Source organism: Orbicella faveolata, unplaced genomic scaffold (genome assembly GCF_042242905.1).
Source record: "Orbicella faveolata isolate gen_17 unplaced genomic scaffold, um_ofav_v1 contig_48, whole genome shotgun sequence".
NCBI lineage: Eukaryota > Metazoa > Cnidaria > Anthozoa > Scleractinia > Merulinidae > Orbicella > Orbicella faveolata.
The window spans coordinates 15,166,644-15,182,776 of NW_028301578.1; the positions used below are offsets into that span (position 1 = coordinate 15,166,644).

The window sequence follows — 16,133 nt, forward strand, 5'->3', positions numbered from 1 at the left end:
ATTGCTCCGGCTAAGACGACATATGATTGGTCGAATACTGTCATGTGGACCGTGTCCAACACCGCCTGACTGACCACGAAGAATCGTTATCATAATAACGGAACAATTAATTAACTGTATTTTCACGCAGTATTTTCGATGGCCCGCCGGGCATTTAAACTTGTTTTGACGGTCGAAGTGGGTAAAACTACGTTGACGTGTAAGCGGAATGATCGAGCGGACGATGAATGCTAGAAAAGTTCGCTTCGCAAACGAAACTTTCTCCGTACTTTTACTCTCGGTTTTCGTTCTGCTATTAAGCCCAGTTGGTGCCAGCCTCCTTGATCCAACTCAAATTGGAAGGGAGCTGCAAACGTTTGCGAGGGATGCCCTTGGAGTGGATGAAATGCAGGTAAGAACAATAGGAAATTTTTGTAAGTCAGAGTGCATGATATCAGTTCAACTGTTGGTCTTACTGGTTTGAGTGAGGGACATGTAGCCTTAAAAAAGCTCAAACACAAGCTATCCGCATAATCAAAATCCCCATCCAAAACTTTTTCCAGCTCCTCTAATCTTCGTTTTCGAACGTTTAGGTCTGATTAGATTTACCAATCGGTTAATAGTTTGTCGCAGCGTTATCGTTCAATATCTCTCAAACTTCTTCCTTTTGGCAGTGTATTAATTAGGTTTTACAATTTTAGTTTAAAAAAAACTATTTCGAAATATTTTTGGCGGTTTTACCCAGTTATTCATAACTCGCTTGCTATTAACTTTTGAAAATCCGTCCAGTAGGACTGATTGGATTAAGTTGTGTTACACGCAAATGATGAGTCACTGAGGCGCGAAAGTTTTTTCACATTCATGCACGTTTCCAAAGAGGGTCATTTAATACTCTCCGGCTGACGCCGACTGGGAGATAATTTTTCACTTTTTGCTCAATTTTGCCGTTTTCTGCTTTGAAAGTAGAACTCTGGTATAGCTCTTACCGAAATATTACTATTTTCCCGACAGTTTTTGTCATTTGTTGTCTAAATTTTCCACATTCATGCAAGTTCCCAAAGACGTTCGTTTTATACTCACCCGCCGAGGACTAAAATATGCATACATTCTTCTCCTATACAAAGAGGCTTATTATATCCTCTAAGTGAAGTGTTCTAACTGTTGCATATTTGTTATCCTTTAGAATTATTTTGACAGCCTTCAGTATCAGAAGCGGACCATAAAAGGAGAAGACATCACTACACATCTAGTGGTGAAACTCTCTGACAAGTTTAAAACAAGGTTTGAGGTTGCCAAACGCCTGAAGAAAACAGTCGAGGACTCGTACGCCAGGTCAGCGAAAGCTGCACCACAAACAGAATGCTGCCACGTCAACAAATCGACTTTGAAGTACGATGTACGATTTCGCTCAAGAGTGGATCTCGACAATGTTTGTTTGAAGATTTCAGGCAGCGCATCTCCAAACCCAATCCATTTAGACGAGGGCGTTTTCAAGGAAATGAAAGACATCTCGAAAACGTATTCCTTCATAAAGTGGCAGTACTTTGGATCAGAGCAGGGTGTCATGACCAACTTTCCAGTGTTTGACGACAAAGAGGAATGTGACAAGTATGATCCCCGTTACAGACCATTTTACGTGGAAACCGCCACCCCTGAAGCTAAAGACGTGGTGCTTGTTGTCGACATAAGTGCGTCCATGACAGGAGAAAAACTTTACATCGCCAAAGAAGCTGCGAAAACAGTTTTGGATACCATGAACCCAAAAGACCAGGTGGGTGATCAGGGGCATGCAACGGATTTGTCCCGTTATTATAATATCTGTTCGCAGGCCTATTTCCTGAACTACCCCCCGATGTTTACATGCGGGTCCTAAACTCGAATTGGAAGTTTGGAGATGTTGGTTCTCGTGGATGAGGGAAATCCGGAATTCCCGGAGAAAAACCCTCGGAGAAGGCGAAAACCAACAACAATCTCAACTCATTTCTGGCAGGGATCCGGGATCGAATCCGAGTGACTTAAATTGGGAGGCGAGCACTCTCACCACTGCGCCATCCCTGCTCCACTGCGGCGAAAAACGTTATAAATTGTAATCGTAACGACCCAACCAGGGACCTCATGGCGATGACGATACGTGACTGATGCATTTGGGCTGCATGTGTACTGTCAGACCTTTATCATATTAATTTATTTCTGTAGGTTGGTATCGTGGCATTTAACAATTACGCTTCCACTCCAGGAGATGTTGGAGGCAAAAGTCGCTGCTACAGTGAAGGGTTAGCTTTGGCAATCCCTACAAATATCAGAAAAATGAAAAGTTATGTCGATGGGCTGGTGCCTCATGGTAAGACGAAAGATCAGTGATGTTGATATCTGTGTTTGTCGCAAGGGTATAAATCAAGTATTCTGGCCTCACTTAGGGTGTTCATGACAAAACGCCACTATTTTTAGTATCTTTAAAGGTGCACTCAAAGAAATAATAGTAATGTAACGTTCTTATTTTTGTCTTTAGGTTCGATATCTGCCTGTCTCTCGAGTCTCTATACTAGCCCAGGCTCCTTTCCCAAACAGCGGCTGGCAATCGAGCCTCTTCAGTTTTAAGTGATATCTTTTGGTGGTCAAATAAAGCTCGAGCCACGCCCAGATTGGTTCCCTTTAGGCGCTTAATTCAAATTTTTACGTTAAGCATCCCTTACCTTGTCATATGAGAGTTCGCCCGAATGCCTGCCTCGCCAAATGAACTTCACCCCCAAACACCGTTCGGACACGTTCGATAATGTCACCCCTTAAAAACTGTGAAGTGTAATTACTGCATGTGCTCTTTTTGATTTACAGGTCAAACTCAATACAGATTGGCGTTTGAAAAAGCTTTCAGTCTACTGAAAGGCTCAGTCTCTGAAGAGCCGGGAGAGAAGAAGAAAAGAGTCATTCTATTTCTGACTGATGGGGCACCTTCAGATGAAAACAAGGAACTGATTTTCCATACCATAAGAGATAAAAACTTTGAGCTTAACAATTCGGTCATCATTCTAACGTATGGATTTGGCAGTGCAGTGAATCAGACTATTCTGGAAGACATCGCCGAGCAAAACACAGCAAAATATGGTGCACCTGCAAGCACTTCTGTTGGAGACATCACGGTAATAAATGAAGTGTTAGTTCAAATGATGTCGTTAACCGCTATCTGCGGCAGAGATGTTGCGACACTCGCCTGTTTGGCACGTTGCACGACATATTAGGGAGTTTTAATAACGACGACAGCAACGCCGAGGATGACGCCTTGCAAAAAATGGATTCATATTTTACCTTTGAATGTCGCAACTGTGTAGATCTGTTCAGGTTAAATATGAATGCGGTAATTCCAGGGGAAGATACGAAAAGCTAGCCACTGCGATTCACGTTTCCCAAAATACGGGGAACTTGGTCATTTCACGTTCTTGTTTTGCAGATGACGGGTATATGAAATGTTCCAAGAATCAAAACGTTCGTGCAGAACCGTTGCTTTGCTCGTTAAACCTTTTGTTTTGTGACGTTCTCGTTGGTGTCGCCGTCGTGGTTTGCTAAAGCCCCCTATTGCTTAACCAATACGGTCGAAGCTTTCTTAATGGACACCTCCATGATACGGAAACCTTTATGTAGCTATTTGTTTTACTGGCTATGAACATCATTTTAGGGAAACCATGATTCTTATCATCCTTAGTTACTTCTATGTTTTGGACACCTCCAAAATACAGAAGTTCAGCTGAGGCTTTCACATGTTGGCCAAAAAAGACGTTGAACTAAAACTGCCGTTTTACAAATTTGTACCACCGCTCGTCAACTGCGTTATCATTGAAGTTATCGATCAACGTCACTAAATTCATTAATTTAAACAGTCTATTTTATGGCTGGCCGGGCTATAACTTGTGAATGCATCTAATCAGCTCTTGCCTTATCTCTGTAGCGTGGAGAGTACACTTATGTCGAAGACATCAAGAACCTAAGAATTAAAATGGGAATGTATTATAATTTATTCGCACTGGGAAAGCAGCTTGACCCAGTGGTGTCTGTGCCTTATGTTGACGCTTTTGGAACAGGTAGGATATATTCATCATAACAGTTTATACTTACGACTACGGTTTAAAGTGTATTAACGACTGTTTGCAGCTGTTTCATTTTCCCAAATCTCAAATCGTCGACCGCGGCTAAAAACCAGAAAGAGGGAGGCAGCGTGGTCAGAGCGCCGGATTTGAAATCCGTAGGTCCCGGGTTCAAATCCGGTTCTGACCGCTAGCTGATGTTGTTCTCGGTAGCCCCGAGTTCAACTTCTCGGCTGCAGTTGTAAATAGCCAACTGGTCTTCTTCCCGTCAGTTGAGATTCTTAACCTAGTTATGTTTATTTGAATAATATTTATCCTGTTTGTTTACATTGGCCCTGAAAAGTCCCAAAGCATGGGGGAGTGGCAAATTAAGTATACAATGAAGTATACACAAAGAAAATTGTAGCAGCAGCCATAGTCACTCCTAAAAGTACCTTGATCGGAAGCAGTATATCAGAAAAAGGAATACCTGCATCAGTGCCGGTTAAAATAATTGTAAAAAGTGTCTCTATTTCAAATGCGTGATTCAAACTGCGCCAATGGGATAAAAAAATATTTTGACAGTACACTGAGTGTTCGTTACTAAATTGCCGGCAAGGGTCGAAAATTCGATTTCGCTCATATTTTCATGGTAGATAGGCTAGGGCATGACAAAAACTACTGGATAGCTTTTTTGGCAAAATATCCTTTTATTTCAAAGAAATATGCAAATTACCAACTTCCGTTAAAATCGTCATTTGACGCACCATTTCCTTAAGCAAGTTTGAGAGCCTCGCATGCAAAACCACATCATTCTTCCGTCTTTAAAACACTCAAATATTTTTGTCCAATGTTTAAATGTGTACTGGGTTGGTTTTAGGGAATGCTGCGTTGTCTTTTTGGGTGCAAAATAATTAAATTTCGAAGACAGGTATTTCATTCACTTAAAAGTACTTCGTGAATATAATTGATTTTCGCCATGTGCGAAACCTTCAAATAGATTAAACTTCTGGTGGTTGAATCGCAGAGGGATGATCTACCGATTCCTGTAAAAATTTCTTTGGGCAAATGATTGTGAGCGACGCGAGAGCTTTTCAAAGTACGTCAAAAATGCAAATATTTGACCATCCGTCGTCAAATTTCAATTTACGGGTTAGACGTATATTTTAGCATGCGCCACATGACTTGATCTATAATAAGTTGAAATAGACACAGAGCTGATAATTTCGGAATGTTTTAACCTTATTTGTTGCAAAAGGCAGGTCAAAAGCCGATTTGACGTGCTTCTAGTCGATCTCTCACCATTCGTCGTACATAAAGCAGAAGTTTGCTTTTGTTTACACAAAGTTAACGTCCGATGTACATCGCCAACTATCAACCTATTATTCGTCGAATACCACGGATCTGTGACCATCTTTCTGCGCATATGAACATCACTGCATCTAAAATGGCTGAGTCATTTGTAGATAGTTGCTTGCTTTGCACTGCGCCAAAATAATACGTTTGATCGATTGCTGACCATTGCTGTTAACATCCTCGTTCCCAGGGTCTCTCATCTTACCGCCCCCTGGAGCTCGCTCGCTCCAGGGGGCGGTAAGATGAGAGACCCTGGGAACGAGGTTGTGCTGTTAAGTGTGTCGCCCCAGCACAATCTTACAGCCGTTATTTGTTCGTCACGCAATGCTGTCACGGCATATGCTGCACATTTTGATCTATTTTGTATAGAACACTCTCAGGATAAATGAAACAATTTAATCGTTGTTCATCTTTTTGTTCATATATATAATAATATGTGTATATTTATATAGTTGTATTCTGTAGTGTACGTGGCCACGGGCCAAATCACGTTTGTTGTACGTTTTGATGTTTCAGATAACAGCTGATAAAGCTAGTGACAGTACTCACTAGAATTTTGAAAAAAATATTGCCATGAAACAAATTATAGATCAATGAAGCAAGAATTAGCTGAAATGAAAATAGGAAATCACAACGTGTCTAATTCACGAGAAAAACAGACTAAATTTAATTAGTAATTACGTGAGTAAATAGCCCTGGCCATGTCATTTTATTTGGCGTATTTTGTTTGCCTAGTGGCGAGGCATCGGTATGTTTGTAACAGAAAATAGAGGACTGTTTTCAATACAGTCCAAAATGATTGTCAGTAAAATATTGTAAATAAAACACCTATTGACCGGTTACCTCCGCGGCCACCATTTGGTCGTTCCGACAAGGGTTTCACTATTGTCTTTACTCCTATCATAGGGGTAAAGACAATTCAGCGGCCACCCAAAATTTAAACACTTTGTTTTGGAAAGGGCGATGGCAGATAAGGGTCCGAAATTGAAGGTGCACAGCGAGTGATAATTCAAATACACGTCTATCATGATTGTCTTGAATTGACTCCACGTTCACCAAGAAATTTATAACCCGATAGTGAAAAATTAAATATTCAGGGTACACCTCTATTTAAGCGGCTAGCCCCATAGTAAGCGGTCACCACCCATTTCCCCGGGAGTAGCCCACTGTATTACATGTAAATCAAAAATAATTGCACAGCGCGAAAAGACCCAAGTATGAGTTTAGCGTTACAGTATGACGCAGGCCATGTAGGTAGCGGTGGTCGGGTAAAGATATCAACAGGGGCAATGGTAAACTATTCATTCTTCTCATTTCTTAATTTAATCTCTTCCTACTCAACACGATTGTGTGCTCCCAGTGGTTCCCAGCTTTACGGAGCCTTATGTATTGGGATAGAAATTGTCCTACCCCTACCCCCTAAATTGGGATGACAGTATTGCGTGACGAAAAAGGAACCGCTGCAAGCAAGGATTTAAGCCATCAAACCATGATGATCAAACGTAATATTTTGGTGTAGTGCACAGCAAGCAACTATCTACAAATGACTTACCCGTTTTTGACTTAGATGCAGTGGTAATCACATGTGTTGAAAGAGGGTCACAGATTCATGGTATTCGACCATTAAATAAGTTGACAGTTGGCGATGTACATCGGACGTTATGTAAACAAAAGCAAACTTCTGCTTTAGGTGCGACGAATGGTGAGAGAAACACGTCAAATCGGCTTTGGACCTGCCTTTTACGGCAAATGAGGTTAGAACATCTCGAAATTATCAGCTCTGTGTCTATTTCAACTTAACATTGGTCAAGTCATGTGGCGCATGTTAAAATATACGTCTAACCCGTAAATTGAAATTTGACGACGGATGGTCAAATATTTGCATTTTTGACGTACTTTGAAAAGCTCTCGCGTCGCTCACAATCATTTGCCCAAAGAAATTTTTACAGGAATCGGTAGATCATCCCTCTGCGATTCAACCACCGGAAGCTTAATCCATTTGAAGGTTTCGCACATGGTGAAAATCAATTATATTCACGAAGTACTTTTAAGTGAATGAAATACCTGTCTTCGAAATTTAATTATTTTGCACCCAAAAAGACAACGCAGCATTCCCTAAAACCAACCCAGTACACATTTAAACATTGGACAAAAATATTTGAGTGTTTTAAAGACGGAAGAATGATGTGGTTTTGCATGCGAGGCTCTCAAACTTGCTTAAGAAAATGGTGCGTCAAATGACGATTTTAACGGAAGTTGGTAATTTGCATATTTCTTTGAAATAAAAGGATATTTTGCCAAAAAAAACTATCCAGTAGTTTTTGTCATGCCCTAGCCTATCTACCATGAAAATATGAGCGAAATCGAATTTTCGACCCTTGCCGAGTTATTTTCCATTTTTATGGACAGGGACTCTTAACAATTATTAACAATTTCCCCATGTCATCGGTTATTGAAGTACTGCACATGAATTCTTTATCTTCATTTTCAGGACTTCTTATGTCGATCACGCTCCCTTGTTTTCATGAAGGGAAGTTTATTGGCGTGGCAGGCACTGATATCAACATGAATGATCTGTTGTCAGATATCACGTTCTTTAATCAAGGTCAAAGCACCTATGCGTTTATGATCAGTAACTCTGGAAGGACATTAATTCACCCGCTCCTTCCAGCTCCAACCGATGCGTACGGGGACCCCGTTTTTCTGGACATAAGGACATTGGAACCAGAGGCAGAGTTCGAAGAGGTTTTCTACTCAATAAAAAGGTATGTTCACGGTTTAAAGTATGCCCCTTGCTGATTCGCTTCCTTGTTGCGCTCAATAATCCGCCACAGCAAGTTCCGTAGAATATGCCCTTGCCTATTGATACGTAGCATAGGCCGGAATCGAAAAAACAAAAAATGTATTTTGATATTGGGTAAGGGACATTCCTCCTGTCTTGGAAGCTGATATTGTAACACTCTGGAATTTAGCAAGGTGCATCCATTTTGTTCTTTCCTAGTGAAAAATCTGGATCGAAAACATTTGTTGCTAAACGATTTTTGCCAAGAGGGGGGAAAGAGAAAGAAGGAGTAAGAGTAAAACAAGTTAATTCCACATACTTCTGGACGCCATTAGTAGGAATTGATTTCTCTGTGGGCGTGGTTGTACCTGTTTCCCATGCTGAGGATCAACTTACCTCACTCAAAATTCCTACAGGTTAGTTTTTTTTATATATATAAGAACACATCAATCATTTGCAGTTCCCAGTAGATCAATTAAAGGTAGTGGATTCTTATGTTCAAAGCACTAGAATACATAAAGGATCTCCTCTGTCACAAGTCTAATCTGAGATTCTCATTACACTTGGTGACCGCGCCTTTTCTCGTTCCGGTCCATTTTTACGGAACAATTTGCCCTTAGCCATACGATCAAGCTCGTCTTTGGACATTTTTGAAAAACGAGGGAAAACATATCTTTTTAAAAATCCCTTATGTCTGTTTATAATTTTTGTAAATCTTAGTTACATAACCCGTTTATATTTTTGCAATTTTAGCACATTTTATGCTTTTTATAGATCTTTGTTTTACCTTGTTAGTTTTTTTTATATGTAAGGCGCTTCGAATATGTCATAGTATTAGCGCTATATAAATGTATTATTATTATTATTATTATTATTATTTGTGATATCTACAACGGTTTAAGGCAGTATTTTCGCAAACAGAAAATAAAGTCCCTTCTCATCGAGTGCATGTACGTCTCCCAGCTAAAACGAAAATCAATGAAAACGTGCACTTGCATATGATGTCAGCCTAGGTGAAAAGGACGGACTGAAGTATTTATTGCTCTGATAAATCGTCAAACGTTTGTTCTGGTTTCGTTGTTGGTCTTCTACAGACTACACGTTTAAATATCACCGAATTGACCTGAATCATCCGGAGAAGCCGTGTTCTCAGTTTGGGACATATGCTGCTAAAGATAGGTAGAGCAAAGCGGTCAGTAAATGCCTTGCAAAATAAAGACCTTCCTCATGATCTGAACCTATCCGATCTGATATGGACTGAACTGAACAAAGAGAAAGCTAAAATCTGCTTTCTACATTTATAGCTTTACCTACATTTGAGGGTTCGAAATCCAGTGGTTAATCACGTGGGCAGCTGGCACGACTCATCAAAAGAAACCAATTTTGTGCGATGAGCATTATGTTGGGTTTCTAAAGATATAACCTTACCATCAGGGATATCTAGAAGACCTGTTCCTCTACGAATCTGGTCCCTAACGAAAGTTCTGCAGGCTGTACAACCCAGCAGCACTCACCTAATGTAGTTATGTAACCTTCACCCTCAAAATTTACTTGCTGCAATAGTACTTGCATCTTGGTTGAGAGAGACGTGTTTGAGAGAAGTATTGAAAGATAGCCGCCCATCCAACCGCCCAATCGGTGGATTATGTGTTTAGTGACGTGTGCCCTTTGTCACTAGAACGAGAGACGAAAACAAAGAAGGTTACAAATAATCATAGGTTTTAAAGAATGGCTATTTTTTCGTGTCCGTCAAATTCCCCAAAATATATTTTCACATAAGTGTGGCGATGGGCGAGTTACTGCAAAATACAGAAAAAAGGAAGCTGTTAATGTGACAGTCAGCGGGCCACCCATTTGCACTTTCTTTCATAACGAACTGTTGTTATAAGAACGTCCGGCTAAGCTTAGATTGACAAGAATACTAGGAAGATACTAAGGACATATTCAATCTGAGACATTCACAGGCACTTAGAGCATCGAGCTCTAAATACGGCACCGTACTCCACAACTCACTAAAAACAAGCAGCAACAGCCTCAGAAATTAGACGTTGTCATAAAACGAAAATGACCGAATGAGGTTTAATAATAAGTTTTCTCTGATAGACACCACTGTAGTAAAGTTTGCTCCGGGAGCCTATTTAGACCCATACGAGTATATAGGCAAAGATGAGACAAAGGCTGACGTGGAGCTGCTAACTGCTTACATGAAAGACGAATCAGGAACAGTAAGAAATCCAGGCTTGAAGAGCGGTATCCGGGACACAGTGACTGCGACTTGGCACGTTCAAGACTTGTGGCTGCGTGACAAAACGGAACTCACGCAATATTTGGTCTGGAGATACATTGGTACATCAAATGGAGTTTTTAGAACAACTCCAGGTAACATGCAAGACAAAGATTACGACCCAAGACAGAGACCATGGTAAGAATAACTCATGAGGAATCGTCTTAGTTTACTTTCTGGGGCGATTCTAGCAGAATATGTCATCACAAAAAAGGCTGTACTGCAAAGTTGATTTTAAACACTTGCTTTAGTATAGTATCACTGTATATTTCCAACGCCACGGGTGTTTTTTCTATTGCTTATAGAAAAAGAGTGCGAGTGTATCTGATTTCTTAAACCAGGTACACGATTGATTTCCCTATCCTGGACATGCGTATGTGATAGTGGTCTACCAGCGAATAGTCGATGATGAAAGAACAATCAGATAAATAGATTTGTAATGGAACAGGAGCGTCCAATTAGAGTATATGCACGAGGGCGGAATAACAGACTTTTGAGGTCAAATTGAGCCTTAACAAATTAAAATCAATTTTGTTCTCGATTTTATTTGATAGGCAATAAATATTCTCCACAATGCAAATTTTTTTCCACTTCCAGCGCCTTCATTTTTAGCCAATGGTTAAAATTTACGACTTTTTTTCAGGTATTATACAGCTTTGGCCCACACCGGTTTGTTAACTCTTACAACTCCGTATATGGATTCGGGAGGAGCTGGAGTGGTGATAACCGCTGGTCGGGCGCTGTATCGAGGAGAACCGAGTCATATACATCACACAAACGATGAAGTTCTTGGAGTTATGGGGGCTGACTTTCCACTAACTTATTTCCACAGGTAAGAATTTATTATCGCATGTGTTGGCCAATCAATTCAAACCCTGCCAAATTTTCACCCAAAGCTTTTATGTTTATAGCACAATATAAACTGTACTTTTATGTCTGTTTTACAGGTTACTCACCGAGGTTTACCCAAAGTGTAAAGATACACAGACCTATTCCTGTTTCGTAATGGACAGCGCTGGCTTCCTTATCATGCACGAAGACTTCTTGCTTTCATCAGCTGCAGCATCAGATGTTGAATACGTGCACATCACGGAGAAGGACAAGAACGTTGCAGAAGACCTCATCAACAAAGGATACCTGAGAAAAATGGGATGCCGTGACCTGGAAGAGATTCAAAGGCAAAGCTTTTACGAAGTCAGTTTACCATCAGGTGGAGTTGATGCTCTTAGAAATGGTGGACGATGTTTGAAGTACCAGCTGGGGCAAATTATAGGAACAAATGCCTATATAGGTTTGCAAATAATTTTTGTATGTTCGTTTTTCATCAGATTACCCAAGTTAAAATATTTGTCTGTACAGCTAACTGCTTCTCTATCTGTCTGTCTGTCTGTCTGTCTGTCTGTCTGTCTGTCTGTCTGTCTGTCCGTTTCTCTTTCAATCTGTCAGCCACCTAAAGAGTCAGCAGACCAGTCAGATTTTATTAATCTTTTTGTCAATGTTCATTCGCAGGGGTTGCTGTAAGAGAATCCTTCTGCTCTACAGAGCCTTGCCACTGTTCTTTAGATAGGGAATGTTCTTTATTCAACTTGACGTGTGAATGCCCTTGCACCTCCCCCTTGGATTTCCGTTACTGTCGCAGTCAATTCCTCGACAGCAGGTTTGTTATCCATTTTAGTAAATTGTTTGAAAATCACAAATGTGAAAACAAAACGTTCGTTGAAAGAAGATTCTGTTTCAAGACCTAACGAGACATGTACCTCTTCGTATTAGACGAAAATGTAAAACAATAAGACATCTGTTATAGTTAACAGTTTTAAATAGAGAATAATTAATCACTTTCCCACCAGCATGTTTGTTCTATTTCATTTTTCACGTTGCTGATGATTAAACAAGATAGGACATACCTTCCGGAATTATAACCCTACCATGACACTATTCTTAGGAATCTCATTTCTGTTGCGAGATGATTTTACTTTTGATAAAAAATACCCAAGCAAATGACATAACTCCCTTAAATTTGCAAGTGACAGGCACGTGTTAATTAATTGGTAAGAAAGCGGGAGCATGATTCACGTTTATCAGATGTTGAGTATTAACCCTTCTTTTGTCTTATTCTTTTAAGCGATCCTATTTGCCCACCCTCAGTACCTGAAATACAACCAACGAGCAATCAGAACTCGCCAGTCCCTCGAAAGATATGCAAAGATCCTACGTCAGGATTAGAAAAATGTTTTGATCCTCGCTGCAGTGAAAGAAACAGTTCGCAAACATGCGAAGGCGTCGTTGGCTGCTATTGGTGTAAAAACGACAAAGATGATGTGCCATTAAAACAACCTTACTGCGCTAGTTCAGAAGTGTGCTATAGAGGCAGAGAAGGTAATACCATGTATTAAAGACTCGAATACGTCTTTCAGCCTCAGCTTTTCTTGTAGCAAATGCAAAGGCTATTAATATCACCTTGTGACTTGTAATATGGCTGTTTTAATAGCCATTTGCTTCCTAGTCAACAATGCATAAGGCAAAAATAAGTATCCAAAAATCAATAGTCGTGAAATTGATTTGTTAATCTATGCACAGCTGATCAGGAACAATGTCCACTTGAGAGTCCAAAGATCACGTCACAACCGCACCAAGTTAACAAAACCAGAAATAAATTTGTCGGTGACGATGAAGGCAGACGAACCGGAGTTATTGTTGGAACTGTGATTGCTTGCACTGCTGTTGTGGCTCTAATAGTGATATTAACGATCTTGGTAAGTCAATTCTTACCTGGCTATCATAGGATCCAGAGTTGCGTGTCTAAGGGGTCGAATGTAGGCGTACATACGACAATGAGTGGAGTTAAATTGTTTTAGTGAGTGTGTGTGAAGAATGAAAAAGTTATATTAAGGTAAGATGGTTCTAAGTGTTACCAACACTAGGAGAGCCACCTTTTTTGCTGAGACATGCTCCTAATGAATTGGGGTTTTTATGGATCAACTAACATCTAGAATTAAGGTTTCTAAACATACCAGCCCTTTCCAATTTGCTTCTATAGGTAATAAGACATCGCCGTAACCTAGGCGGACCACCTATGAACAAAAATAAGAGCGCTTCAACACGACATATTATCGATCCTAAAAATCCAGATGTTGCTACTCGTCCTCCGGCACCTCTTCCGGAACCAGTGGATGTTGCATCTGATGAGGATTATGTCGATCCAGATGAGTTGCAGCCTTCCCGTAAACCTTCAGTAATTTCTGTTCGGTGGCCATCACCTTCTGATGAAATAAGAGCCCGGTTTAAACCTCCAGCCCTGCCACCTGCAAGGAAACCATCCACGACTTCCACCCAAATCATTCCTAGATGTGTAAGCTATCCGACATCATATCCTGAGAAAAGGAGCGAGATAGAGTCCAGCGGATATCCACAACCTCGCTTGTCTCAAATAAGAAGGACATCGGGCGCTGCCATGAACACTACTCCACTCAGTGCCGTAACAGAAATCCCCTCTACAGACAGTGAGGTACCATACGTTCTTGAAAAGAAACGCGCATCTCTTGTAATTCCACCTCCACCAATTTCTGAAGAGAAAAGGCCATCTGAGGACAAGCCATTGATTCAGTGTGATAGACCTTCCTCACCAGCTGCTTACGAGAAAGGGGAGCACCAATATAGCAACTTACCCTCACCATGTCCTGAGCCTAAGAGTCCGTCTGATACCCATTTGATGCCACCCATAGCTGAAGCAAATGAGCAAAGTAACTCTAACAGGCCGGGTCTACGACGGCGCGAGAGTTGTGATTCAATCACCCTTGATCCTAATGGCTACATAACATTTATTGCCTCCGAAGGCGAAAGGCTATCGGAAGACCAGCCAGAGAGTCCTGCATCTGATACAAACATGCTGCGTGGTGGGCCTTCTTCGTCAGCTGTTTTGAATTCACCCGTCCATGAACCAAGGGACCCGTCTGATGACAGTTTGATACCACGCACAGCTGAAGCAACAGAGCAATGTGTCTCTAGCAGGCCAGGTCTGTCACAGCGCGAGAGCTGTGATTCTGTCGCTCTTGATCTCCAAGGCTACGTAAAGTGCATCTCTTAGAACGCAGCACCGGACCCAGTTTGAAAGATCATTCCCAAACACCGAGACTAAGTAAACGGTTAGAACCTGCGAGCGTTGTCCGAAGAAGGAGAAAATAAATAACGCGGTGCGGTCGCGTCGATGTCACTAAACTGTATCAAGTACAGTTTTGACAAATTATAAATTGTTACTAGCTTAAAAATATCGGTATAGCCTCCAAAGTTATGGTCTCGAAAGTCAGGAGAAGCTCCTGTCTCTTATACCATGGACTGTCAGTATCTATTAGTGTATGATCACTTTACTAACCAAGATACCACTGCAAAAGGAATTTTAAGGTATTGGTTTGTGATATCGAGTAGCTATAGTCTACAACGTATTATTGGCAACTCCGAAGATAAGCCTTATAATCTAGACCAGGACAAAAGTTGCCATGAACTTTTGTTCAAATGAAGTGGACAATTTGCACTATTCTGCTTTTCTCATAAAAGATGGAATTATTTATATACTGTAGTTATCAATTTGCAGTAGGTATTTAATTAAGGCATTTTGGTAGTAGGTTGAAATAAACCGGGTTGAAAAAGAAACTGAAAGCTGTATCTCGTTTTTACAGTCCAAATTGTTGGGACTCTTGACTGTCTCGCCAGCAAATGCAAGTTGTCTTGACTTCTCCCTCCCCACGTCTAGTACATTGTCGACTTGTACTACTGCAATGTTTTAACACTTGTTTTGGAACAACAACTTTTGAACCGCGTTAAAGTATTTATCTCTGGGTATATTTTGAGAAGCGTTCCATGGAGGACTCTTGTTCCCCAATGCAGTTGACAACTCTCCGTTACCATTTCGTCTCCTGCCTTCTCATGGTGAAGGGGGTGTTCTGAAAACGTAGCTAGCTGCGTGGATAAATAATAACTCATGTTCTTCTCTTTCGTTTCATTCCACGGATGTTCGACGTATCGTTTCTGTTCTAAAGTTCTCGTAGTGGGTGTTTTTCACATGCAATCATCAGAGCTCCCGCTGAATCATTCCAAAAATATGCACTATCAATCAGTTGATAATGAACAGTGTAGAATGCACCCCTGTTTCCGGAAATTTGATGAGCTTTCTCAAAATGTCATGCTTGCGTAGAAAATAAAATCATGCAGGCTGAATACTTCATGACGATGTCTATTAGGGCAAGTAAAGCAAGGAAATGAAAAAGAAAAAAAGAGAAGAAAACCATGTCTATGTTATCCGCGGACGTACAATTGGAGTAAAGATTCCCAGATGGAATCACTCCGGTTGAAATAGTAAGGTTAACCAGATCCGTGACCGATTCACTATAACTGGCGCTGCATCCTTCAGAAGTCTCGCTGTGAGGCCATCAAGCCCCGTTGCCTTAGTCAGCTTGAGTTTTGTTAGTTCTTTACACAAGACATTAGTTGAGACCTTTTGAAGTACAGGGCCTCTATGGATACTAGCCTCGTTGCTGAATGGGCTACCCTGGTTAAATAAAGTTACTTGCTCGCTTGCTCGCTTGCTTGCCTGCCTGCCTGCTTGCTTGCTTACTAAGCAAGATTTTTTTTTGGGGGGGGGGGGGTATAGCACATGGGTCGTAACCACGTTAATATATGTTGG

General features: G+C 40.9%; 1 protein-coding gene across 1 annotated transcript; it reads left to right on the forward strand.

Annotated features, from left to right (window-relative positions):
- The first annotated feature begins 36 nt into the window (after positions 1 to 36).
- On the forward strand, positions 37 to 15,103 carry LOC110044756 (VWFA and cache domain-containing protein 1-like). Its single transcript, XM_089280814.1, has 14 exons — positions 37 to 391; positions 1,163 to 1,750; positions 2,176 to 2,320; positions 2,812 to 3,116; positions 3,920 to 4,052; positions 7,882 to 8,155; positions 8,392 to 8,588; positions 10,276 to 10,594; positions 11,100 to 11,288; positions 11,404 to 11,747; positions 11,966 to 12,113; positions 12,579 to 12,832; positions 13,034 to 13,209; positions 13,494 to 15,103. The coding sequence occupies exons 1-14, from the start codon at positions 209 to 211 to the stop codon at positions 14,538 to 14,540; spliced, it is 4,302 nt and encodes a 1,433-aa protein (XP_089136940.1). The 5' UTR covers positions 37 to 208; the 3' UTR covers positions 14,541 to 15,103.
- Positions 15,104 to 16,133: the final 1,030 nt, after the last annotated feature.

What these genes read in the sequence shown, in the direction of transcription:
- LOC110044756 (XM_089280814.1), top strand. Translation starts at nt 209, where the DNA reads ATGATCGAGCGGACGATGAATGCTAGAAAAGTTCGCTTCGCAAACGAA. An exon ending in CGATGGGCTGGTGCCTCATG is followed by an intron (nt 2,321 to 2,811) that starts GTAAGACGAAAG and finishes TTTGATTTACAG; the next exon opens with GTCAAACTCAATACAGATTG. An exon ending in GTTTTCTACTCAATAAAAAG is followed by an intron (nt 8,156 to 8,391) that starts GTATGTTCACGG and finishes GTTCTTTCCTAG; the next exon opens with TGAAAAATCTGGATCGAAAA.